Source organism: Oryzias latipes, chromosome 6, assembly GCF_053564925.1.
Source record: "Oryzias latipes strain Hd-rR chromosome 6, Olatipes_Hd-rR_3.1".
Classification (NCBI taxonomy): domain Eukaryota; kingdom Metazoa; phylum Chordata; class Actinopteri; order Beloniformes; family Adrianichthyidae; genus Oryzias; species Oryzias latipes.
Genome location: NC_136242.1, coordinates 1,560,366 through 1,585,367, shown reverse-complemented (window position 1 = coordinate 1,585,367; position 25,002 = coordinate 1,560,366). Strand labels below are relative to the sequence as shown.

General features: G+C 43.0%; 1 protein-coding gene across 2 annotated transcripts in view; it reads right to left on the bottom strand.

Annotated features, from left to right (window-relative positions):
* The window catches only part of tead1a (TEA domain family member 1a), a 52,331-nt gene that overhangs the window by 25,483 nt on the left and 1,846 nt on the right, over positions 1 to 25,002 (bottom strand). The window contains exons 1-2 of one of the 2 annotated variants that reach the window (XM_078948202.1): positions 10,862 to 11,166; positions 6,322 to 6,761 (exon numbers count right to left, since the gene is read on the bottom strand). In XM_078948202.1, the coding sequence (XP_078804328.1) occupies positions 6,322 to 6,523 (202 nt within the window). In that variant the 5' untranslated portion in view covers positions 6,524 to 6,761; positions 10,862 to 11,166. Of the gene's footprint in view, positions 1 to 6,321; positions 6,762 to 10,861; positions 11,167 to 25,002 lie in introns of those variants that run through there. The other variant, XM_023955425.2, reaches the window with a different exon arrangement.

Sequence of the window (25,002 nt, the reverse complement as noted above, 5' to 3'; positions counted from 1 at the left end):
GAGATGTGTTTGTAATCTGATTTGTAATCATCTGATGAAGGTTGAAATCACCACAACAGTTGGAAGCTGCTGTGTGACGACAGACACACGGATCTGCCTCCTTCTTCTGCTGCAGGTCCGTCACTTCCACATTATACTTTTAAACATCAACAAACTTTACCTGCCATTTAGAGCTCCTGCTTTCCAACACGTAAACGAACTGAGATTAAGAATGTTTTGAATATTGCCAGGCCTGATGTTAGAAATGCACGTCTGAAAGCGAAGCAAGCTAAAAACAGGCTCCTCCAGATAGAAACTGAAGGACAGAATCAAAGTCTTTGATCGGTTTGAGTCTGGAATGCTCAAAAGGTAAAGAGATCCATCCATCTTCCACACATGATGAGGACAAGCCTCTCAGGAGCAAGCAAGCAAAATCCGCCCAAGATCCCAAGGAGGACACATCCAGGAGGTCATGAAGGAGCAGGAGAAGATGAGAAGTGAGAAGGGGTTCAGGAACCAACAGCCAGAAAGACAATTAAAGACAATCGTGGATCCATGCGAGAGTTCCAGGAGAAAGACACTGCAGAGCAACAAGAACACAGAGGAACATCTGGACGAATATTCCAATCAGACCGTAGAGGAACTTTCTGGAAGCATTTCCACAAACATCTGGACTAAATGGACGCCTACAGAGTCAGACATGGTGGTGGGAGTGTGATGCTGTGGGGCTCATTTACTGGTTACTTTCCATAATTTAATGTCAAACAACATTTGACGGTTTATTTTTCTCACTGCACCGAGCTGAAAATGTTTTTGGAAAAACATCTGATGAGGGTTTTAAAATAAATCCCTTTTACGTTTGAATGAACGGGAACTGCCCGGACTATGGAGTAAACCACCTACAGTGGCAGAACTAGCCGGGCTCCGGTTTCTTTTGCTTCTAAGTAAATGTCCAAGAATTGCTGTTGGAGTACTTTCAAACCTTCTGATGGGTCTGAAGTCAAACAGTTCTGAAAAGAATGGATTCATATTCCTCCACAAACACCAGAAAGACTTTTGACAAATGTTAACTTTAAGAAGGAAATATCCAAATATTACAATATCATCTAACTATTTAGAGTGAGACAGGCAATTTTCTGTAACCTGAAGTTCCTGTAAAAGCTTCATTTTCTTTCATTTACAATGCCTTTTTGTACTAGTTAAGTAAATATAAAATGTACATGCATATTTTCATATGAAACTACTTGATACCGGTTTGCATTTGTTTGTCTGCACATTATTGTGTCCTTTCCCCCTTTAAATCCTTCCTGCAGCAGAGTGTTGATGCCCACACTCAGCAGTGATTGGGAACTTCCGCCGCTCTATGGAGGAGCTCAAACAGCCCTTAAGAATAAGGACAAAGCCTCGCTGGCCGCACTTGCTAACAAGGCTGCAGTTGAGTTGTGCATTTTGTTGTTTACCCTGGGAGGACCCAAAAGACCACAGGGGCCAAACTCTGGGCCACAGCCCCGATTCCAGGCAGCCAGGGAGGAGTTTGAGCCTCTGGGAACCTTAGGTGTTGCACAAGAACTGCCCTTGGTTTAAAGAGCCACTCTGACCATCTATTGTAAAAGTGTTCCCAGTGGTCTTTTCATTATGATTATGCCATTTTTAGCCTAATTCCAAAAAGCTGTCATCTTCTAGAACATTTCTGCAGAGCAGCAGTAGTTCGTAATTAGAAGTTTACCTCTGAATGGGCAGGGCCACCATTAAATTAGAATAAAACATATTCCGAACTGCAGTTTTAAGTCCACCATATTCAGAAAAATGCCAAAAGAACACATTAAAACCACCAAATGACCATTTTCTCCGGAGTGGGTCTTTAACAGGAACTTGAAGGTCCAGTTCCTGTGAAGACAAATATGTTCATGACTGCTGAAGACGCTTTCATCACACCTGCCAGTCTGAACAATGTGCTATAAAGGGGACTCTCTTTCTTAGTGGTTACTTGTTGAACTGCACCAGCCTTCAGTTACTTTTAATTTTAAATGTGCCCCGACTCAGAAGACCAAAGGTTGACCCTCAGCTGGAAAGCTGCATATCCTTCAGACAGAAAGCAGCCGATCTAACCCTCGCCTTTCCACATTCAAGTGTGTTTAGGATAATTCATTCAAGATTATTCATCTCGAGTGATGGATGTGCAACATCTGCACTGCAAGGACATTTTCAAAGTGTATTCAGATTTACCAGACTTGACAAAACATCAGAAATATCTCACTGAACAGTTCTGGTCCGCATCACTTCCACCAGCAGGTTTTTTCTCAGTTGGGGAGACGGGAAACGTTGGATCCTGTTGTTAATTCAGGGCAGCAGATCTGTGTATGACTTACAGTATGTGAGGGGACAATGTCATCAGTGTTCTTCACCTGCTCCTTTCATACGTCCACATTAACACAGCACCTTTTGTGCCTCTTCCTTCTTTTCATGGTCCAATCACCATAGTCTCTTTTCTTTGAAACTGCTCAGCTGCCACTGGTTTGGCTTTAGTGTGACGCCCACGAAAAAAAGGTGAATAGCAAAGAAACCGACGATGCAACTGGAGGGTTGTGTGCTGAAAAAGCAACACAAAACCAAGGTCAGCAAGTCCTCATCAGGACTCCAGCACCTTAACTTAGACATCAGTTCCTACTCGTCTGCATGAAGACTAACTAAGAGGAAGCTGCAGACATTCCAGATGGTCATCAAAGACCCCCAGAGCAGCTTGACTCCTCTCCCTGAATGACATCCTCTCTGCTCCACCTCCAAAGAAAAACCAGACGCTGCCTAAGGCGGTTGGGTAACCATGATAAACGTATCAACAACCAGGACACTGAATCAACAAGGTAAACAAACAGCACTGATTGATCAGATACAGATCAATAAAGAAGAGCCACAGTCGGATCTTTAGCGTCTGCGCACGTCAGCACTTCGGGTAGGATGCATCCTGAGAGGAGCGCACGTGTCCGTGCACAGATTTTATCTGAGACCACAGAGTAAAGCTACAGGACAACACACTACCATTCGATCCATTGTCATCACTCTGTCTTCAGAATTCGAAGTGACTACAGTATAAAAGACTGTGAAGATCAATACCGGCATTCTGGGAGGAAAGAAAACTACCCGATGTGACATAAATCCCTCAGTTGTTGACAGAATCACAACTGTAAAGAAAAACCAGCAGGGAGACTAGACATTGACTGCAGTCACATGATGGGACAGTCTTCCCGCTGCGGTTTTCATGAAGTTTTTAAGTGGTAAATGCTGGCCTGATGCCAGAGGGCAGGCTTGGTGAGTTATTCATCGTTTCAATTTTCAACTTGGTATTATTGTACCCTATCATTGCCCAAATTGGACAATACTACTTGGCTTAAAAACAGAAAGCAGAAGGAGTCATGAAACTACTGAAACTACTTCAGCATCAGCAAGGCAAGTGCAGCCAAGCGCCGCAGTGACAAGCCTCTCAGCTCCGCCTCTCAGCTCCGCCTCTCCTCTAAGCTGTTTCACCGTGTTCACCGCTGCACAGCCGCAGCAGCACTCGGATTCCACTCTGTCAAGTTGAAAACCTCGATAACTTTCCAGCGCAATATTTATCTGGTAAGAAACACAGTATCTCTAGTTCGTCGGACCAAAACAGACCCTGATTAGAATATTCAGTAAAAAGTTATGCTACAGACTGCTTCTATGCAGACAGTTCATCATCTCATTGATGCTTGTTGAGTTCTCCTTTTATGTTTCTGTTTACATTCAAGGCCTGACTTTCTATTGTGAGTTTAACCCTAGAACATTTTTCTATAAAAAGTTACACCATAACTTTTGCCGGGTAATTTCTACCCGATATAATAAACCCAACAAAAAGTACTTGTCATAAAACATAGATCAAAACATGACGACACATGATAAATTGGAGTGGTTTCCTTTTATTTTCAACTGTGGTATGTGTAGTAAAATGAAAAAGAAAAACAATAGGAAGTTCCTAAAAACATGTTCAAAAACTACAGACATTTTAGGATTTTGAAAACAAAAACGTCCTACAAAATAATAAAATGAAACTGAAAAGTCAGTCTTTGGTCCACCCATTCCTGGGCCATGTGAGACTTCCCTGGTGAAGGCACAGACTCCTGGACACGCGACATATTGAAATTCATGTAAACAGTTGGGCTCGTTTGAAAATCACCTGGCGACAGGGTTAATTAAATGTGCTTAAAAATATCAAATATACTTATATAGCTTTTTACTACGTTCTTAGAAGGCCAAAAAGTGCTGCCAAACACTGGCAGAAGGAAATTTTTGTCCAAATTTTGTATCAAATTAAAATCTAAAGCCTCAACGCACTTTGGTTCCTGTGCCACTGATGAGTTCATATTGTCATGTCATTGAAAAACCATGTAATTCCCATAAAACACTCTCTGATGTTTGAACCTTTGATTAACTTTACACTCACAGTAGAACACAACAGTAACGTAAGTCAACGGAAACGTCCCTGTCCTAAACCACGGTGAGAAGGATTCAAAGGCTTTTGGACCTGCAGGTCACTGGTGGACTGGGGCTGAACTGGGCAGCTCACTGGTATCTATGTGAAGGCGTGTGACGTGTTTCAGGCTAAAGATCTGATTGTGACCATGGGACCTTAGCATGCCATCACAGATGGTGTCAAACCAAGAGAACTGATTAAGCAAATGCTTCACATTACTGTGGAACCCCGACAGAAATAGAGTGTTGTTCATCTGGAGTTTTTCCCTCCAGTTGACGCCTCAGTGTTGGTTGGAATGGATACGAAAATACTGCAGTTCTTCTTCCTGGAACTCATCCGCTCAAACATGAACACAAAGTGAGAGCTGCGGCGCAAAAACAGCATTCACACTGAAAGTGCACACCTCAGCATGGAAGATGCAGAGGGAGAAACAGATAAAACAAATGTGTTGTTCCAACCAAGCCCGCCACTCTACAGAGAAAAGACACAAGCGATGGAGAGGGAGGGGAGCGCAGCTGGTGGCAGCCAGAGGACCATCTGTTCATCACTCTATTAGTTCACACACACATAGTGCACCTACAGCATGCCATTTCCTCTGTCCAACAGCTTATCTTTCTTTCGTTTGCCTCTGACACTTGATGCTCTGTGCGGCGACCTCCTTTCTCGCCACATGTGTGGTTATGCCTGCCGCTTGACAGCGTCTCCACCAAAGGCTGAATGCTGCTGTTTTGTCCCTGCCCAACACTGCCAGTGTTTCAATTTGTTCAGGTAAAGCATGTTACACAAAGGTCGTTTGTTTAGGCCCTGGTCACAACTGTCCTTATGGGTGTGTACAGGTGAAAAATGGTCAAACAGAGCATGCAGGTGGCCTGTAGGGAACATCAAATTCATAGAACGCTCTGTAAAAATGTTTGTGCAAATGTTTTCTACGGAAATGCTGCAGTCGTGGTGAACACTTACAAACCACTTACTTACGTAAAGGTAAGTAAGTGTCGGTGAGACACAGTCATGGGCCTGCGGGCGTCCTACAGGTACTTACTGTACATATCACATGCACACCCGGTACGTTGGTGAGTAGGGAGTTAGTACTCCCACCTTGCTAATGACTAGAGTGTGGTGTAAGGAAATACAACACCCTCACCCGTACGTCATAAGTCTGTATAACTTACCGGTACATTATCCTTAGAAAATACTTCATGATACACTTACCACACGCATGACAATGGTTCATTGCATTTCAATGACGTCCCTTGAGGTGGTCGTATGAGCCTCAAGGGAACTGTAAGACACACTTTAGTGCTCCCCTTAACCCTCGTGCTATCCTATGACCCCACCCTTCCATTGACGTGTTCCCCCTCCCATGACAAAGGTGGATAAAGGTGGAAAGATTTCATGTAATCCATGGACACCAGTGAAGATCACAAATCATTGAAGAAAAAAGGTTCAGAGCACTGAATGTTTGTGTCTTGTTTTTCCTCCTACAGAAACCATATTAAAACAAAAAAATATATTTCTCTCCCGCATCTTTTTACATTTTCAAACATTTTTGAAAATGCTCCAGGGAGCCACTAAGACAGCGCTAAAGAGCCGCATGCGGCTCCTGAGCCACGGGTTGCCAAACCCTGGTCTAGTGGGTCTAGATGACCCAACTCCCAATGTTAAAGTGCCTAGGATAGCACAAGGGTTACAGCAGATCCCCCCTCTAAGACCCTCCATAGACCCTGACAACCCAAAAATCCAGAGCACTTGTAAAGGCATGTGATTAAGGGTTTAGAGAGCGGAGCCCCGCTTCACCTGCAACCACACACCTGCCCCTCTCAAGGTTGTGATGAGCAGAGCTCTGAGTCACTCACCGTACATCTTTCCTTCATCTGAGAGGATGATCTTCCTCCTCCCACAGGGAGGGTAGATGGCCAGGGCCTCCTGGAAGCTCTGCTCGATGTCTGGGCTCCAGACCCCCTCGGGGTCTCCATCCATGGTCTTGTCTCCTCCCGAGTCACTTAGTCTGTCCATGTCCTCTCCTGGACTCTCACTACCGCTCCAGCTGCGCTCCATATTAAAGCTGATGGGTGTTCAGCACCTTCAACAGTGTTGTGACTGCAGCCCCTACTGATCAACTCAACCTCAAACAGATGATAATAGCAGCTATTAATTTCCAGTGGGGGCAGCCAGAGGCGGTGAACTATAAATTGAGGGCTAATGTTAGCCTCTGCTTCTGCAATGGCAGCTTTAGCAGTGAAGACAACGGAAGGCAGCAGGCCGGTGGAGGGTCCAACGCCAGACAGCAGGAAACCTGCAGAGCAAAGAGAGAAAAATGTGATGGTTCGTCACTGTTTCCATTCATCCTATTTGGAAATGAATCTTTCTTAAAGGTGAAGGGAATTGAAGGGATTCACTACAATAATTGTTTTTTCCCAAGGTTTCTTTTAGAATTGTTGCATGCTGGCAAATGTTAACCTTTGTTAACTTCAATCCACACATCAATCCAAAAAAGCATCAAGTTTACACGTTTACACGGCCAACAAAACAGTGGATGTTCAGACTCTGGTCCAGTCAAATATTTGCAGCTTTAATTTCTCTTATTAAATTGAAGCCTTGGTAAGTTACTTTTAGTAATTACTTTTATAAGTATTCATTGTGTGTGGGATGATGGGTCGTATGTTTTAAGTGGGGGGGGGGGGGGGTTATTGCAATATTGTGTGTTTTGGGGGTTTTTGTTCTTAATGTTAAAGCGCTTCGAGTTGCACAATGTATGAAAAGCGCTTTTTTTATAAATAAAGTTTGAATTGATAATATATGAATGCATTAAAATATAACAGAAGGGTTGAAACCCGCCGCGGCGCTTCACACCAACAGTTTTGTCTGTCCCCCAGAATTACATCTGTACGACTTCTCTGCAGAAATGTTCGGTCTGGTAGGACTGCACAAATATTTACACACATCCAGAAAAGTTTCAAGCCAAGGTGCAAAAAGTTTTGCACTTTTTTAAGTTTGTGCTGAGAGCAACTTTTTTACAACGTGCAATATGTCTGTGAAGGTTCTCACTTATCCAGGTGACGTCTTGAGGTTGAGTCATTGCAATTAACCCTTGTGCTATCCTAGGCACTTTAACGTTGGGAGTTGGGTCATCTAGACCCACTAGACAGAGCTCTGAACCTTTTTTCTTCAATGATTTGTGATCTTCACTGGTGACCATGGATTACATGAAATCTTTCCACCTTTATCCACCTTTGTCATGGGAGGGGGAACACCTCAATGGAAGGGGGGGGGGGGGGGGGTCATCTAAGATAGCACAAGGGTTAAACCAAAAATCTGAAGGATTTTAGGTTCAACTGCCATGACTCCAATTCAACATTTTTTCATTAAACTAATAGAAGAATGCTGCTACAGTAAATACTAGTTCCCATAGATGTGTATGGGAAATTAATGAATGGGGGAGATGATGCAAGATTTAGAAGGGAGAAACGAGGAAAGTGAAGTGTGTGCCAGCTGCTTACAATTCTTCTGAAATCCCCCGTGGTAAACAGCAGGGCCGGCGAACGCTCACACACTGACATATGCACACGTTCACACCACACACAAAATTACAGTGCCAGCCCCCCCCCCGGGCGAACACATGTCATTTTGTCTGGTCGTCTCTTGTTCACACTTCCCCAGCACTGTCCCCTGCCACAGCCTGAACCACCTTACAGTGTGAAGTGAGCGTGAAGCAAGCTAAATCTGGGACGGACTTGAACCCTGTCCAGCTCGCGTGTTCTGGGGTAAACACCTGGGGGTAGAGCTCCGCCGGCGCACAAACATCTGCTGGCTGCCGCTCGCATGTGTGAGTAATGAATCTGCTGCCGGTTACAAGCGGTTGGTCCTCTGGATCCATCTCCACACTCATTCTTTTCACCCTCGTTTCCATTTCTTTTCGCCGCAGACCCGTTTTCCATTCAAACCCAGGCTGAACAGAAGCTGCTTTTTTTCTTTCACTCTGCTTGCTGGAGTCAAGTACAGCTCTTCACGGGTAGCAAAGGTTGGAGCATCTTTAAATGACTGTTTTGAAATGAGCCACTTTTCAAGAAGGTTGCAGCCCGGTTCTCTGAACTGAACGCTCTGTTCTCCACATTCCGGGGAAAAAAATAACAAAATGTGTTGGTTTAATTGTGGTGCTTAAAGGCAGGTGACATGTTGGTGAAGCCAAACAGTTGAACTTTTCCGCTGCAGAGCCGCCATTTAAAGCTCATTGGGACGGGATTTTTCCCCAGCTGAGCTTGAACTCACCACCCAGGGACTTTCGGTAAAGAGCCTGAATCTTTCTTTGGAAAAGCTGCAGAGAAACTCAAACATACTCGGTGTGATTCAGAGCTGAAAAGGTCTGAATCACACAACACTGTCTGTTTGGCGTAAACCCTTTTGGCCAAGAGACATCTACTCGTTCTGATTTGCAACCCTTCATTCTTCATGCAGGAATGAACAGAGATGGAAAACGGAGAACCAAGTTCAGGTTCTTTAGCATCAAAAGGCGGCAGATGTGTTTCTGTCAGCTCTGAAGAACAGCTCTCCTCTGAGAAACAAAGCTCACAAACATCTTTGGCTGGCGCAAAGGGTTCATGTAACCCTTCTGCTATCTTAGATGACCCCACCCTTACATTGACGTGTTCTCCCTACCATGACAAAGGTGGATAAAGGTGGAAAGATTTCATGTAATCCATGGACACCAGTGAAGATCACAAATCATTGAAGAAAAAAGGTTCAGAGCACTGTCTACTGGGTCTAGATGACCCAACTCCCAAAGTTAAGGTGCCTAGGATAGCACAAGGGTTAAGTGATTTCTTTCAGGAAAAAAATTTTTGGGGGGAAACAAACTCAGATCGCCTGAATGTTTAGGAACAGATTCTATAGATGAGTTCTTTCTGAAACTCAGATTTCTGCTGTGACATTTGATCTTAGCCCAGTTTAGGAAATGTTGTGACATTAAAGAAAGACCCGACAGACCTGACAGTTACAATTTCTTCACAATTTGGTTCAAGCTTTGATTTCTGGGTCACTGTTTTGTTGTGGTTCAGTATGTGAAAAAAAACCAAATAAATTGACAAATAAGCAAGTACTAATGAAGAAACCCATTTTCAGCAGGCTTTTACTAACCCTCCTTTAATGTAATGAAACAATAAATAATAAATCCTTTTTAAATTTACCACAACACATGTGTTAAACATCCTGGTATGCAGTAGGGATGCAACCATTCATTTGACCAGAATTTGGTTCAATGGTGTAACGCATGGTTCAGTTTCAAACAGTGAATTGTGGCATCACTTATTACACCTGATTGAGCAGCAATGGAAGGTGGAACATGCCTTCATCTTCAGGACCCACTTAACCCCTTTCAGGGTCACAGGGCTGCTGGAGCCTATCCCAGCTACAGTTTAGCGAAGGCGGGGTCACCATGAACAGATGGTGTAGCATTTCCTCTGACTATAAATAGAGGAAATGGCAGCACAAGAACTGGAGTTAAATTGAACAATATTTAAGGCGGGGCTGGGCAACTCCAAGCCTCGAGGGTTGCTGTGTCTGCATGATTTCCAGTCCTGCTCATGGCTGATCACCTCGGTCAGGTGTCCAGCCGATTAGAACATGTCCGAGCAGGATATGTTGGAGAACATCCAGGAATGCTGCCCTCGAGGCCTGGGGTTGCCAATCTCTGTTTTAGGGCCTTTAATGGGTTTTGGTGCAATAAACTTAAAGTTTATGAAACTGACAAAAATGCAGACAATTTTGTTTTCTTTTCATCTAAACGTGATATTCTAATAAATCAAGTGTGGATAAAATGATGGTAGAACTGTGGAATTTAAAAATCTGATGTGAATCGGACCTACATTTGATCCGTTCAAAGCTGTTGTTTGATCCAGAAGCAGGTTCAAAAATGGAAAAAAAATAGGCGACATTTTGAAACAGTTATGAACATTTGACAAAACATTTGTCTTTTTCATTTAAACTCATGCAGAAATCAAAGTGACCAAATGCTATCTGTAAATTCAGAGACCTTGATCTTTCCAAAAAAAAAAGTCTTTATTAAAGTTTTTCTGCATTCAGATCATCTTTAAAGAATCTCCTCAAAGCCATCCACGTTCAAAAGCTTCAACATCTTCATTTACAGAGAAAAGTTCAGATTGTTGTGGAAGTGTCTTCAGTTTTTCAAAAAGGTAAAGTGATCATAATGGGCCTTTCAATTCCAAACCTCTTTTCTGTAAAGGACACAGTTGACAGTTGTGTGAAAAGCTTTAAACAGCTGGAGGAAGCTGCCAATGCAGGCCAGGATCACACACTCGTAACACATTCAACACAGTGCTGAAGGCCATTGTATAAAGAACACTGAGAGAGACTTATAGAAACAGATTTGTGGCGGCTTACCTTAACCTCACCAAGAAACCGATCAAAAGGTTTTTTAAAGAAGGAATTTGCTGCGATCACAAGATAAAGCTTTAACTCTGTAAGCATGGAGAACGCACAGGCGCACTCAAGGCTGAATGCAGTACTTTCAGCAAATCTGCTAACACTTGCATGCTAACATTAGCAGCTAACATTTGAATCCACTAGCAGATGAACCTTTGGATTGTAAAGAGTCATAAATGTGAAATAATGACGTTTGTTTGGGAGACCTTCATGTCTTCATGTGGATACAGCTCAAACTACTTTTTGTATTTAAAAAAAGAGTTTTTGATTCCTGAATGTAAACACAAACAAGAGTTTAAATGCTGAAGCCTAATGGAGCCCCGCCTTCTATTCTGGATTTGGAGCCGATCAGGAAATGCAGTTCCCCAAATGACCACTAGGGTTGTTGTTGTTTCTTTAAAGCAGTGCTTCTCAATTTTTTTTTTTTTGCGCGGTGACAATATATTAGGTTAATATTTATAAAAATTTTGTAAGTATACCGAAAATTGTATCTGTTAAAATTAACAAAAGAAAAAAGAAATATAAATCCACTTTAAACAAACAAATATTACATTTATTTTGCCATTCAGAAACCCTGTTCTAGTCTAAAACAGAAAAGCAGCTTAAAGTGCCTAAAATAAAAAAAATCTGTCAGTCCTTATTCAAACTAGAAACATTTTGACCAACTGAACCATTTGATTCTGAGAAAAATAATTCAATCAATAAATAATATTACATGTAAATTGATCTGAAATATTAACACAGCAGCACCAATCTATTTATTGTTTTTAGTCTGAAGAAACAGATAAAAAACATTGTGCTGATTTTTTTCTAAATGATGGATTGTTTATTCATGATCTCATAAAGTGCAGCTCTTTTCCTGTATTACCTGCTGTCTTTATGTCAAATACTGACACCAACTAAACCACAGAAAAGACAAAGAAAACATTTATGGACAATAAAGACACATCATCAAAATGTCTACAATAGTTCATAAAGAATGACATTATTGGCATGAGCTGAAGAATCTAAAGGCACGCGGTGATCCTGGTGTTGCGCAATAGAGGCAGCGCTCCGCGTGTGCTGTTCCACCTTGCAGCCTGAGCCCACTACCCCCCCTCTCCTTCTCACACACGCGTGTGTCAGGAGACAGGAGCAGCTGCAGGGACGGTAGTTCACAGTTTCAGGCTGTCTGTCATATAACAGATAATAGGAAACCAACAGTGCCGCAGATTTTTTGTCCAAGCACTGAGTCGCTGTCACCGCAGCCCCCCTTTTGCGCCCCGAGCAATTGCCTGTATTACCTGTGCCTAAAACCGCTACGGGCCGCGCCCCACTATTGGAGAAGCACTGCTTTAAAGAGAGTAGTGTCCCATTGACTCACATACTATTTACACTCTGATTTTAATTAATTGATGTTTTTTTTTACCTTTTTTCACTAGTTTCAGCACCGGGGGGGCATTAACTGAGGACTGCATTAAAGACAAGCTGGTGAATTGTTTACGACACCCATGATCTGTACCAGTGGTCTGTCAGAGAGGGGAAGCTCATTTTCTCCCTACATCATAAAATTGTCTATTTATTTAAAAGTAAATTCTGCCCTACTAACATTATATAAATGAAGGAATGAATGAATGAATGACTCAAAAAAAAATTGAACTCTGTAAAACTGAAACAAGAAATGTGTTGTATAATTGTGTGAAATGTATGATGAAAATCAAGCAGTTTCACCAAGCCAATATCAAAGAAATTGGTTGCAGCAGTTTTTATTTCGACTGAACTTGAGAAATCCGCGATGGGACTGAGAATAGCTTCAGTGATTCCTTATAGCACAGAATCGCTGTCAGTCAAAAGGAGATGCAGTCTTTCGACAGGCCCACCAATCATCACGCAGAAACTCAGAGTCCCGGCCAGCCCACTCCCCATTGACCCCCAGCGACGCTGAGCGTCCGTGGGCAGGACATAATCGCAGCGTTTATCCAATGACCCTGTAGTTTCGAAGCGCTGAAAAAAAAACGTTCAAAGCAGCCCCATTGAAGTCAATGGACGCCGGGCTTCTATAGGGAAATGCACTGTGGGAATGTATGAGAAGGAAATGGAGTCGGCCAACCTGCTATATGTAACTGATTCTGAACGAACTCGTCTTTGAGATGAACGTTTTCTAACGTATTTTTTGTCAATAAAATGTAAATACAATAGTACATACTTGACCATTAATTTTGTGACATTATAAGGGAAGGCGAGCTTCCCTTGCACTCTTGAAGAAATCGCCACTGATCTGTACGTGAGTGCAAAATGCATCCCTATTCTCCATTTCTGCAGTTTCTTTTTATACATCCTAGTATCATTACTAAACGAAGACCAGTCAACCTAAAAAGGGGCCTAAATAAGGTCCGTTCATTAAACTGCAAATTTGGCGTCATTGCGATATCAGCCTGTGCAACTTTTGCAAAAGGGGGTGCAAACTGCGAGAAATAGTTATGGTACTTTCAATGTTTGCACAGATGCTAAAACAATTCTATGGCAGCTGAAAGTAATTCATGAATCAAATAAAGCTCTTTACGCATTTGATCAAGCGGATGGAGCCCCTTCATGTTAGATGCCCCCCTCCTATGGTTCAACGGAGTTTAATTTAAAAGGCTATATCATCCAAAATCATTTATTATTTTACGTTTCTAAGTTTATAATAATGTTCAGCGGTATTTTGATCCATTCACGCATTTCTGAGTCTTCCTCTGAAAGCCTTTTCTCTTAGCACCAGCCCCTCCAAATCCACGAAAACGAGTGGGTTCTCACATTGTGACATCACAAAGTGGGAACAGCCCATTCCAGGAAGAGTCTGCTCTGCCTGCCCCGCCCTCAGTTTAACAGACACACCCATTTTCTCCATGGAGCTAGCGGTGATTGTTTTTTTTACATGCGCAATATGCACATTTGTAAAAGTTTGTTGTTAATTTTTGTGGGTGAAACACAGACGTGCTCCTGAGGCTCTAGAATGGAAGTCTAAGAGGACAGGTGGCGGACCGTGGGAACCGTGAAAGACTGACACAGAATGACACGGGTGATGGTGTGACCTTGGTTGTGTCCAAATTCCCTCACTCCTCACAACTTAGAGCAGCTTTTTTGAGCCAAGGCGCACTTTCTCCTTGACAAAAATCATGCGGCACATCAGCATCCAAGAATTTAAAAAGGAGAAACTCATAGTCTGTACTGATCTATAGTCCTTCTGCAATCTCACATGCATTTTTGTGATAATTGTGGCAGAAAACGCTGGAAGTTGCAGCTGTTTTTTCTTAAAGATGTATTAAAAGTTTAGTTAGTTTTCAGTAATAATTTTCAACTAAATTATTTGAAATTTTACCCGGGTAGTTGTTTTTTCCCGTCAGTTTATTAGCATTCAGTTTTTTGTAACCTCACAAAAAACAAATATATTCTTTCTAAATATCGATTTATTTTTTTAAGATTCATTTCAATGTTAGTGCAAAAGAAAATGTAATTTTTGAACAATATGACACGTTATTAGAAAAGTGTTTCAGTTGTAAAGATGACTTGGACCAAACTCTGGGATGTTTGGCTGTTAATAAACACAAACCTTGAAGGAGAACTAAACTGTTGACCTCTGATTTCATCAAGAAGATTGAAAAACTGGTAGATGTGTTCGATGTGGTTTAAGACGTTTAACAGGGAGGACTCATTGTACGCTGAGATGCTGTCACTTTAACTCAATGCATCATGGGAGATGTAGTGCTATAACTGCTGCAGGTGGCAGACAGACTCTCTTCTCTGAGCTTCATTGTTTGGTTCACGTGTTCCACGGTCTGACACCGGATTCTGTGGAAAGCTACACCGCTAAAGACGAGCTTTAGCTGGTGTTTTTGTTAGAACTGAGAGACTTTATGAGCAGAATCAGAACAAGGAAGTGAAGACTTTAACCACTTCTGATTGGTCAGTGTGATGACGTATGATTAAGTCTTCAAGAATGATTGGTGGAGACAGTTAAAGGGGCGGGACTTTTCACAAAACAGCTGTAGCTGCGGCTAAATCGTGGTACCGTCATTCTTATCCAAATTTCTTTAATAGAATCAAATAAACACAAAGAAAAAAATCTTTTACGATCTTTCATATTCCTAACTACTCAGTGTTTTATCAGTTTGGATGAACACAGAGCTGATATCCTGGAGATGGAAAATGTTTTTACATCAGTTAATGAGGGGAATTTCCCACGGCACACTCTGGTTGAAAAACACTGACTTAGCGCACTAGAGGACAGCCTCCATTTTGTCGGGAGTCCTAATCTAATCAATTCATTTCAATTTTATTTATATAGCCCAATATTAAAACAGTAGTCGTCTCAATGGGCTTCATACAAACATAAAATCATGAGGATCATGAAGTCATAGGATTCAATCAGTAATTGCTAAACTAAACTAAACAGCCTAAACTAAACTGGGCACCCCTGCCCTTAGACCCTCCTTCGCGGCAAAGAAAAACGCCTTACAAAAACTGATACCAGAAATAAAGAAGAAACCTCATGTCCACATGAAGGAGGGATCCTCCCCCAGGACGGACAGGTGATGTACCAGAACTCTTAGAGAAATCATCTACAATTCTAAAATCCAGTGTCCTGGAAAGTTCCCAGAGGTCTAGATCATTTGCTGTATAAGAACGTGGACTGAGTGAGTGTGATGTCACCCATAGATAATGGCTTACTTCCAACTCCAACCAAATGGATTCAATTCAGTCGCCATTTCTCTGTTGGACATTACCATTTGGAGCCAGTCGACAAGGAGTCAACGTTTCTATGGCAACTACTGAAGCCAGTCAGGAGTGAGGATGTTGGAAGTCCACACCCCTACCGCTTGAAATCAGTAGGGGTGTGAGACAAAGGGCAAATGTATTTTTATAAATCATCAAAGTTTTATCATCAGAACTGAGTGGACTTACAAACATTCTCCATGAAATGCTCTTTTTCATTAGAGTTTAGAGTTTTGTTTAAACAAAGAAAAACTGGAGAGGATGTGTCAGAATTACAGTCGATTCCTAGGCTCTGCATAGTCTGGCACTATGTAATCTCTCAGGGATTAGGGAGTCATGAGGGAATCTGGACACAAACCCATCATGTTACTGACCGTTCTTACCCAGAGTTCCTGTCTTCTTCTCATACTCTGTACGACTCCAGGTCAACTTTTAAAAAGTTTAAAGAGGAAAACAGTTTGGACATTTTCTATTTCATATCTACATCTATAATATCTATTGTTTTCAGTTTAGAATGGTTTCAAAGTGAACACTAAGATACAGAGAGCTGATAAACACCATGAATATAAGACAGAAAGAGGAGGAGAGGAGAGAAGAGGAGCAGCAGATGGAAGTTGGACTTGGAGTCACAGATCTCAGGACAGAGGAGTGTGAACACTGGGCGCCTGCCCTCCTCCCCGGGCCCCCCTCCTCGCTGGGGGGCCTCTGTCACAGAGCTGGCCCAGGCGTCTCCAGCCAGGACAGCAGGCTTCCCAGCTCTGCTGGCGGCCCTCACGGGGCACACAGCCACGGCCCTGCAGCTGCCTCGCCGCCATCCTCCCTCCTTCCCGGCTTTTCTCCTCCTAACTGGCTCCCGTCAGAGAACAGCTGCAGCTCAAGGTTCCAATGAGCTCAAAGTAGAGAACTTCTTCTTATAGACATCACTATAGACCTTGTCTACTCCATTTAAAAGCATCTAAACTGACAGATCTTCAACACTTTGGTGCAGGCCTATTTTCTCATAGCCCGTAAGTAAACACTTCACATCCCATGTTTGCTGTTGTCCTCACTGAATGCACGGTTACTCCAAAAAATGGGCTCTCTCTCCTGCTTTCTGCCTTTGGAATATTTTTATTTTACACCAAGGACTTATGGCACCAAATGTGACTAAAGCTTTTAATATGTCAGCGGGCTCAGCGGTGCTGCATTCATCGTTCAATGTTAAGAGCATCCAGAGCAGACATTCACAAGGTAAGATTATTCAAGTACAACTCATGTTATTCAAACACTCAGAGCGTGTTTAAGTTTACGGTTTTAGCCTGAGCTGATGCACCGGCTGTCCTTGAACGCCTCACTGAGCGCCAAAGGGACAAATCCAACAAAAGCCAAGTTCTTGTGTCTCTTTTTTAAAAACAGGTTTGTGTAATTTAGTGATGAGCGAAATGAAAAACTTTTACCTTTTAGAGGTTAAAGGAGCACTAAATAAAACTGTTCCCCCCAAAAAATTCACCTTTTGACCCCTTTTCATGAAGAAGTATGCATACTCCCCTTTTTTGTAGATTCATACTCTAAAATGATTCACTTTGAGTTCAGACTACAAACAATATGACAAATTGTGTGCGCAAGGCTCAGCAGCGTTTACATCCATCCATGCAGTCGGTTCTTTCTGATTGCTTCTAATTTAGATTTGATGTGAACGTACACTGAAAAAAGCTTATGTTGATATCATTCCACCACAATTATTTTGCTACAATTATAAAACATGTTCATTAGGTTCTCTGCATGTTTTCTAGGACATAGTTTCTGCAGAGCGGCAGTAGTTTATTAGAAATTCACCTCTGAGTTGTGGGCGGGACTGCTGGCACAAAGTAAAGCCGTGCGGTGAGGTTGATGGCTGGTGAGGCACCGACTCCTCTGCAGTCAGATTTACAAGAACTGAATATTTCAGCATTCATCCAACAGCAGGTAACAGCATAGAAGGTACACACAAGAACATATTAGTCCTACAGAGAATATTGCTTTTATAGACATGGATAGAACACTCTTCTTGTGTATACATTATTCATATATACTGTAAACAAATTAAAGTCTACAGATGTGATCAGCACACATTTCATTTTGACCCTCTGTAACTATTTCTGGTATTTCCAATGATCATAATAATAATTCTTTTAGGCCTGAAATTTAGTTTAAAAAAATTCCACTTACTCCCATGTTATTTTTAAAAAACAAACATTGAAAACCATGTTTGGCCTCACTTTTTGAGTCCATGCGTTGATCCTTCTCCACAAAAAGCTCTATGATCTGTTGGAAAAGTCTTCCTTATTTCCTTTAGTTTAGTGAGTCTCTCTCTCTCATTGGAGACAGACGTCCTCGGTCTGTTCTGTTTCTACTACAAAGCAGCTGTCAGCTCACGTCTGCCCCCTGCTGGCGAGGCTCGCCTCACTGGCAGCTTTTTCTCCGGCCTTACAGTCATCGCTCTGACCGTACTCTCTGTTAAAACCTGAGTCCTGCAGTCAGACATGAGGCGAAGCGCTCCAGAACCTCACCCGGAGTTTCTGCTCCGTATGTGTTCACGCAACACTCACATTCTACGATTTTAACCTCATGGAAAACATGTGGAGTCAACTGAAAATATATCTTTAACACGGATCAGTGGAAAATCTTATTTACTTAATGTACATTTTTCTATTTTATCACAATGACCGGTGAGGTCGAGCCTCACTTGCTTCATCTGACCGCACTTCACTGCTGTTTACACACTCTCCCGCTAGCTTACCGTCCCTCACAACCCTAAGCTACCATTAGCGCTGCAACAAAAATGGTGATCAGTACCACAACTATCCAGCCGTACAGTTTAGATCCAGGTTCCAGCTCAGACGAGGAAAACAAAGACGTTCATGGATCTAATGTCTGCAAGGGGATGCATCAGAATGGAGCAGAGCAGGAAGCTTATGGCCCGCCCACTTTTTCCTATGTCACATTTTTCAAATGACTTATTTTTTCGTCTACTCAATTTTCTCTATATGTCCTCCATAATAAAAAACCCACCATTTTCATAACGTTTATAAGTACGGCCACAAATGCAGGCGACAGAAACACCAGCTTCGTTCAGCTTTAGGGAATTTATCAGGCATCAGAAAACCTGCAGATCAGCTGTTCTTCACACAGATTTGAGTGAATGTAAATGCAGAAGGAGATGGACTCCAGGCAGGTTGTGACGAGGACACGTGTCCTTGACTGACCTGACAAACATCAGCGGTAAAAGTTATTCACACGTTCACGTGAAGATGTCTGTTCATGGCAGTGCTTCCTTCGTCCTGTGAGCACGCCATGGCAGTAAACGAGATTTAAGAGCTGTCTGTCAGAGCATCCATCAGAGACTCAGCTGGAGCTCGCAGAGGAAAACCCGCAAACGTTTGAGCTCCTCCGTCCCTCTGGGATGCATGTGCTGCAGCGGTAAAGAGTGGAGTAAGTCTGAAGTTTTCCATTAATGAGGTAAATGAGAGCACCAAACAAACAACGCTGGAGAAAAAAACCCTTCATCAGGCCGAGCTGGTTGAATAATTATGACCTGATTTCATGCTGAAACACAAAGAGAAACGTCCTGAATGGAAAAGCATCACTCAAAAGAAATCCGTAAAGCCTCTTTTTTCTCTCTCTGTGTTAATACACACTTGAGGAAGACAGGGAGACTTGCTTTATGAGCAGCGAAGAGTCTGTGATTCACAGCATGTGCGCCTCATTATTTCACTAGCCCCCCCTCACAGGGCCATTTATGCACACACACACAGTCAGTGCTGGCAGATCCTGCACTGATACAGCGAAGTGCTCATTTCCTCCCGCAAACGCCACAATAAAAGCTTCCAGCAGCACCTCTTCCTCCTGCTCTTCCTCACACCCTTCCTCTCCCACCAGTTTCAGCTGAGTCAGGCCGAACCATTTACAGACATTTGCTGGGGGTTTGGGGGGGGGTTTGTCACATGCACTCTGAGGAGACAGCCACCTCCACCAGTGGAAGGAGAAGCCCAGGGAGGTTACAGCAATACCAACACCATTTAATAGATGTGAAGAGGGGAGCATTGTGCAGCCTGTGCATGTGTGTGCGTGTGTGTGCACAGGCACAATCCAACACCTAGTAAAGGAGCATGGCACAGATCCATGTGTGACCTCCATCTCTCCACCTCTATTATGGCCTCTGCTGCAGAACTGGCTCCTCTCTTCCACACAACACACCGGCCCGTAAACTGTTGTCCATCTGCGCCCATCAAAACCCAGGAGCCCCATAAACACACAGCAGGGAGGCTGCTATTCAACGCAATCCGCGTTTGATTTCTGCTGTCTGAAGTGAAGACGCTCTCGCCCCGCTTCGTTCAGGGAAGCTCTAAAGCAAGATGTGAACCAGACCAACATCAGAGCGAGGAGGAGGAGGAGGAAAAATACTGTTTGAAAAGCTAAAGATTGTTGGACCTCTTAAAAGAAAATCACCGCCTTTTTTCATGGAGCTCCACTGAGAAATAGCAGGTTGACCCTGTAAGGAATACATCTCTACCTCCCGTGTTTACGTCCACTGCTGGGCAACAACCACGTCTGACAGGTCAACAGAGATCCTCGAGGTGAACAGGAAGTCCGTGTCGAGGTGGACAGGAGTGGAGTTCAGGTGAGCTTTACGCCTGCCGAACAAGGCAGACTAAAATAGCTGAAAGCTTGAAACTCCCAGAAGACCTGCTGGTGTTTGAGAGAACTGCAACGTCTAAATTATGGCTACCATGGCTGAAAACAGGAAGAACAATTTTGTTTTAAAAAAATGACCCTTCAGCAAACCTGTTGTTTAGAACAACGAAACATCACAACTGACATCTGATTAGGGCTGCATGTTACCAGCAAAATTTGCCACGAGCTTTATGTAAGGATTAATGGCAGACGTAGTGTGCATTATGAGAAATTAACACACGACGTGGAAACCTAACTTCACGTTGGACGGTTGCTTCGGCGAAGTGCGTTAATGCTGATAATTCACACTTTGAAGGCCTTTAACCCGCTTATACCATGCTCACTTACAAAAGAAATAAATATTCAACCAGTTTTAGTAAATTTTTCCTGTTGCTTGGATAGTTTTTTTCTTTCGAGTGTTGCGGCAAAGCCATGTTGGTCAACACAATGGCTTAAAGCACATGGTTCAAACTCAAGGCCCGCGGGCCAAATGTGGCCCGCCGTGTCATTTTATGTGGCCCACAAGAGCATTAAAGTTTTTAATTTCTTAAACTCATTTTTTTTAGTTGGTAACATATTATTTATGTGTAGCTGCTGTTGTAATTATTCAATGTTTGCAGGTCTTATGTGTGCACGCAGACAAACTGTTGTCAACAGACCATCAGTTGATGTTCAGAAATGTAACACGTGTGATACATGTTCTTACGTGGTGCAGCGTCCGCTTTTTCTGAGAAAAGGGATCAAAATCGGTAAAAAAACAAGAATTAAGGACTAAAAACTGCTTTTGTAAGTGACCATGGTATAAGCCATGCTACTTCGTGGAAGCTACCGTCCTCCGCATGGTTCAGGCTTCCACGGCGTGCGTTAAAAAGTGATAATACACACTTCGTCGGCCATTAACCTTAACTTAATGCACACCCAGCAGCCATTCACCCGGACCGAATAATAGTGAACAATACTTTGTTTGAATTCAATTTCATTTCTGTAGTCCAATATTACAACAATAGTCGTCTCAATGGGCTTCATACTGGTTGTTGTATAATAAACATGAAACATAAAGAGCATAAAGTCATAGAATTTAGTGATGACGAAACACATGAACAAATAGCTAAACAAAAACAACTACGGTTATAAATTTTCCATTTCACTGCTAAAGTTTCCTTTGAATAAATTACACTGCAAGTTATCTCAATAGGAGACACGTTGAGGAAACAGTCATCTACCTTTCTGGAAGTACCGGCCAAAACTAACACGGACAACCATTGGGAACAGTGTAGGTAGAATGTGCTTGGGCTTTTTTAAAAACATAATGGGTTGTCTGTTTGTGCATGTGTGTAAACAGTTATGGTAACCGTGTATCATGGTTTATGCGGTCTTTGGCCATTTGCTCAAGCTGATGTCAGATGTTGGTAAATTGTGGATTTATTGTGCAGGCCTTCATGAGATCAAAGTCGCTTTTCCTTTTTTTTCCTGTCTGTGGTTTCTCGTCCACAGCTGCTCAAAGCGGCCGCTGAACCACAGTAACAGGGAAAGAAGTAAGGGCGTCAGAGGAGGATGAGCTCCCAATCTGAATCAAGCCGTCTGGCTTTGTAAAGGTTGGTGGACCAGTGCTCCTCTAGAACCAGCAGCAGAAGAGGAACTGAGCTCATGAGCACAACGGCAGGAAACGCTCCTCTGCTGTGGGAGTTGGGGGGCACAGAGAGCTGTTGTCCTGCTCTGCAGCTTGTTTATCATCTCAATTCCTCTTACTGGGAAAGTACACAAGAAGTAGTGGAAATCTTCCTGGTCACTTCCTGCAGAGGTCAGGAAACATGAGGGCTGATTCAGGCTTCCTGTGTGTGTGTGTGTGGGGGGGGGTCACTCGCTTTTTCTGTGTGGAGCTGAAACGCTGCATGGAGGTGTGGGATGTCCCCAGTGAGGTCTTGGTCCTCAGCAGCAGCAGTAGCTCTACAAACAGTTTTTTGGCCTTTACTCACAAAAACCCTTAAAAGTGACAGATCTGTAAGGATTCTGTGGTTTGGTTTGGTTGTTCTTGGTCATGTGTTTGGTTTCCTTTTTGTCAGTCACACCAGTTTTAGGTTCATGATCCACAGCTGTCTACAGCTTAGTTAGGTGTCTTGGTTTCTGTTCATCCTTGTCAGGTCATCTACTCTTTTCTACTTTTTGTTGCTCCCCGTGATTTAGTACTGTTTCAGTTTGTTTATTATTAAATGTTTTCTTTTCTGTCACCAAGCCTGGTCTCCTGCATTTTGGCTCCTTCATCACAAGATCTCCATAATAAGCTAAGGTGGGAGAGTCAACGCAGGATGACATAAACACTTCCAAAATGATAACATAGATTTGGTCAAATCCACTACATCACTTTACATTCCTTCCCTCATAGATACACCATCTTGGATTTTACAGAGCACCAGACCAGCAGTAGAATTGCAATAATCAGAATCAGAGTGAGGTTCACACAGAACATTAATGTTGTAATCATTGCCTGTATAGGAGAACTGGACTGAGCAACCCCCCCCCCCCCCCCCCCCTCTGGCATTCCAAACAGGAAGTATCTGCTGGTTCCAAGAAGCCAACATTCCATAGACTTCTACAGAGAAATAAACAGCTGTCACTCAGTCATCCTATTGGTCAGAACAGACATTCTAAATCTGATACTTTTTATTAAGCTATTCTTGCTAATCCTCATTTTTTTGTGAGCCCAATTTCAATCAGTAGGGATGTGGATTTCCTGATCAGAGAGAGCGGTTCCCATAAAGAAACTATGACTCAGACTCACGACTCTGAAACAAGCTGTGACCAGGGCGGGAAAAGGACAGGAAGTAAAGCAGATAGTCCCATTAGTCTCTGATTGTCATCTCTGAAGAAGCTCCCACAGATCCTTTCTGCTCCACATTTACCCAGCAGACATTTCCAAACTTCTTCATGACTCCTGCTTCTTCAGATTCACACTGTGGTGTCTTCTCCTCCAAACACACAAAGTTGACAGCACCTCCTCCCTTTGGTTTGTAAAAAGTCCATCTGCATTCTCACTGAAGTGAACCACATCAGAGTTCATCTGCATGAGAACAGAGACCCTCAGGGGAACCAGATCTCTCTTGTTTGGTCCAAACCAGACTTAATGTGAACTGTTACACCTGACAAACCAGTAAGACCATCAGACTGGACCAAACCTGTTTATGTAAATACTCACTTTAAGGTACTAAAACTCTGCAATAAATCTTTTGTTTCATCATTTCCACCTCCCAGCAGCTTGAAGGAGAAGAATTAAAGTACCGTTTTTTCCTCACTATAGAATGCACCGCATAATGATGTACACCGCCAATGATTGGTCTGTTTTACAACTTCTGTCATTTATCACTGAACTGTGAGCCGCATAAAGAGACAAAGGAGTCAGAGATAAGTAGTTAATAAAGTCGGACTTTATTATCTAGGTTCACTGTAATACTAGGACTTGTTTATAACATGCTCCAACTGATACTGCTAGAACAAACGCTACTGAGACCACGCTAGCCCCCAACTTTGTTAGTGACACGTGAATAATTAAACAGACATTTAGACAGCACCGTGTACCTCAAAAATCACTTCAATATCAGTAAAAACCACTGAACTAATCCATATATAGGGCGCTCGGGGTTATAGAATCCATTTCTGAAATAAGTGAAGCCTTTTCCATACAAGTGCTGAAAATACGGTAGAATTTATGGGATCAGTTTCTCAGCTGTGAGAATGCTCGGCTCACAAACGCCTGAATGTTCTTTAGCTGCAACTGTGTACCTTTTAGTGACCATGTTGGTTTACTTTGATATTTACAATGTGGCCCCACTAGCACCCCCCCCCCAACACACACAGATTACATCCCAAAGAAAACAGCAATTCCATCCATGTATGATTAAAAAAATAAAATCCGCTGTGAAAATCGTGATGCGGACAAGTCTGGAAAAGAGTTTCAGATTTCCGAGGTGACAGCAGAAGATGAGATGCGGAGTCGTGACGAGCAGACAAGCCCACACAGGATCCGCCGGCCCCCTGCAGCCTGAAACCAGCGACACCCCCAGTCCCACCCCACACAGGAGGAAGCCTATTGTTGCCCCATCCTGGAAACAAAGCCTGCATCCTCCACCACCCTCCCCTTCCCCACCAGCCTACTGCAAAACACACTCAGCATTCTTGCTTAAATAAACCAGCTCCACTTCCTAAATATCATTACACATGAGCTTTGACTAACCCCCCCTCCCGTTTCATAGTTTTACCCCCTGGACTGTCATACATATGTGTGTGTGTGTGTGTGTGAAGGGGGGGGGGGCTGCAGGTGTAAGAAGAAACAAGCTGAAATCAGGAGGAAAGAGGGAAATGAAAATGTCTGGAAAGTGAAGCATCACCTGTTGATTCAGCTGAACCGGCGCTCCTCACACCTCCCCCTGCACCCCCCACCCCCCACCCCCAGGCTGAACAACAGCAGACAAATCTGAGAGCCGCAAGACGTCATTTCACACCGGGGAGATTTGCTCCTCTAATCCCAGTCCAGGGAAAATCTGTGCGCCGGATTTTGTCCTCCTGCTTAGAAAATGAGACGAGGAGGAGAAAGGCGCGCTGGTGCAAACACCACCATATTGGCGGCACACACACAACACACACCCTAACACACACACAGTGGTTGTGACTAAAGCACA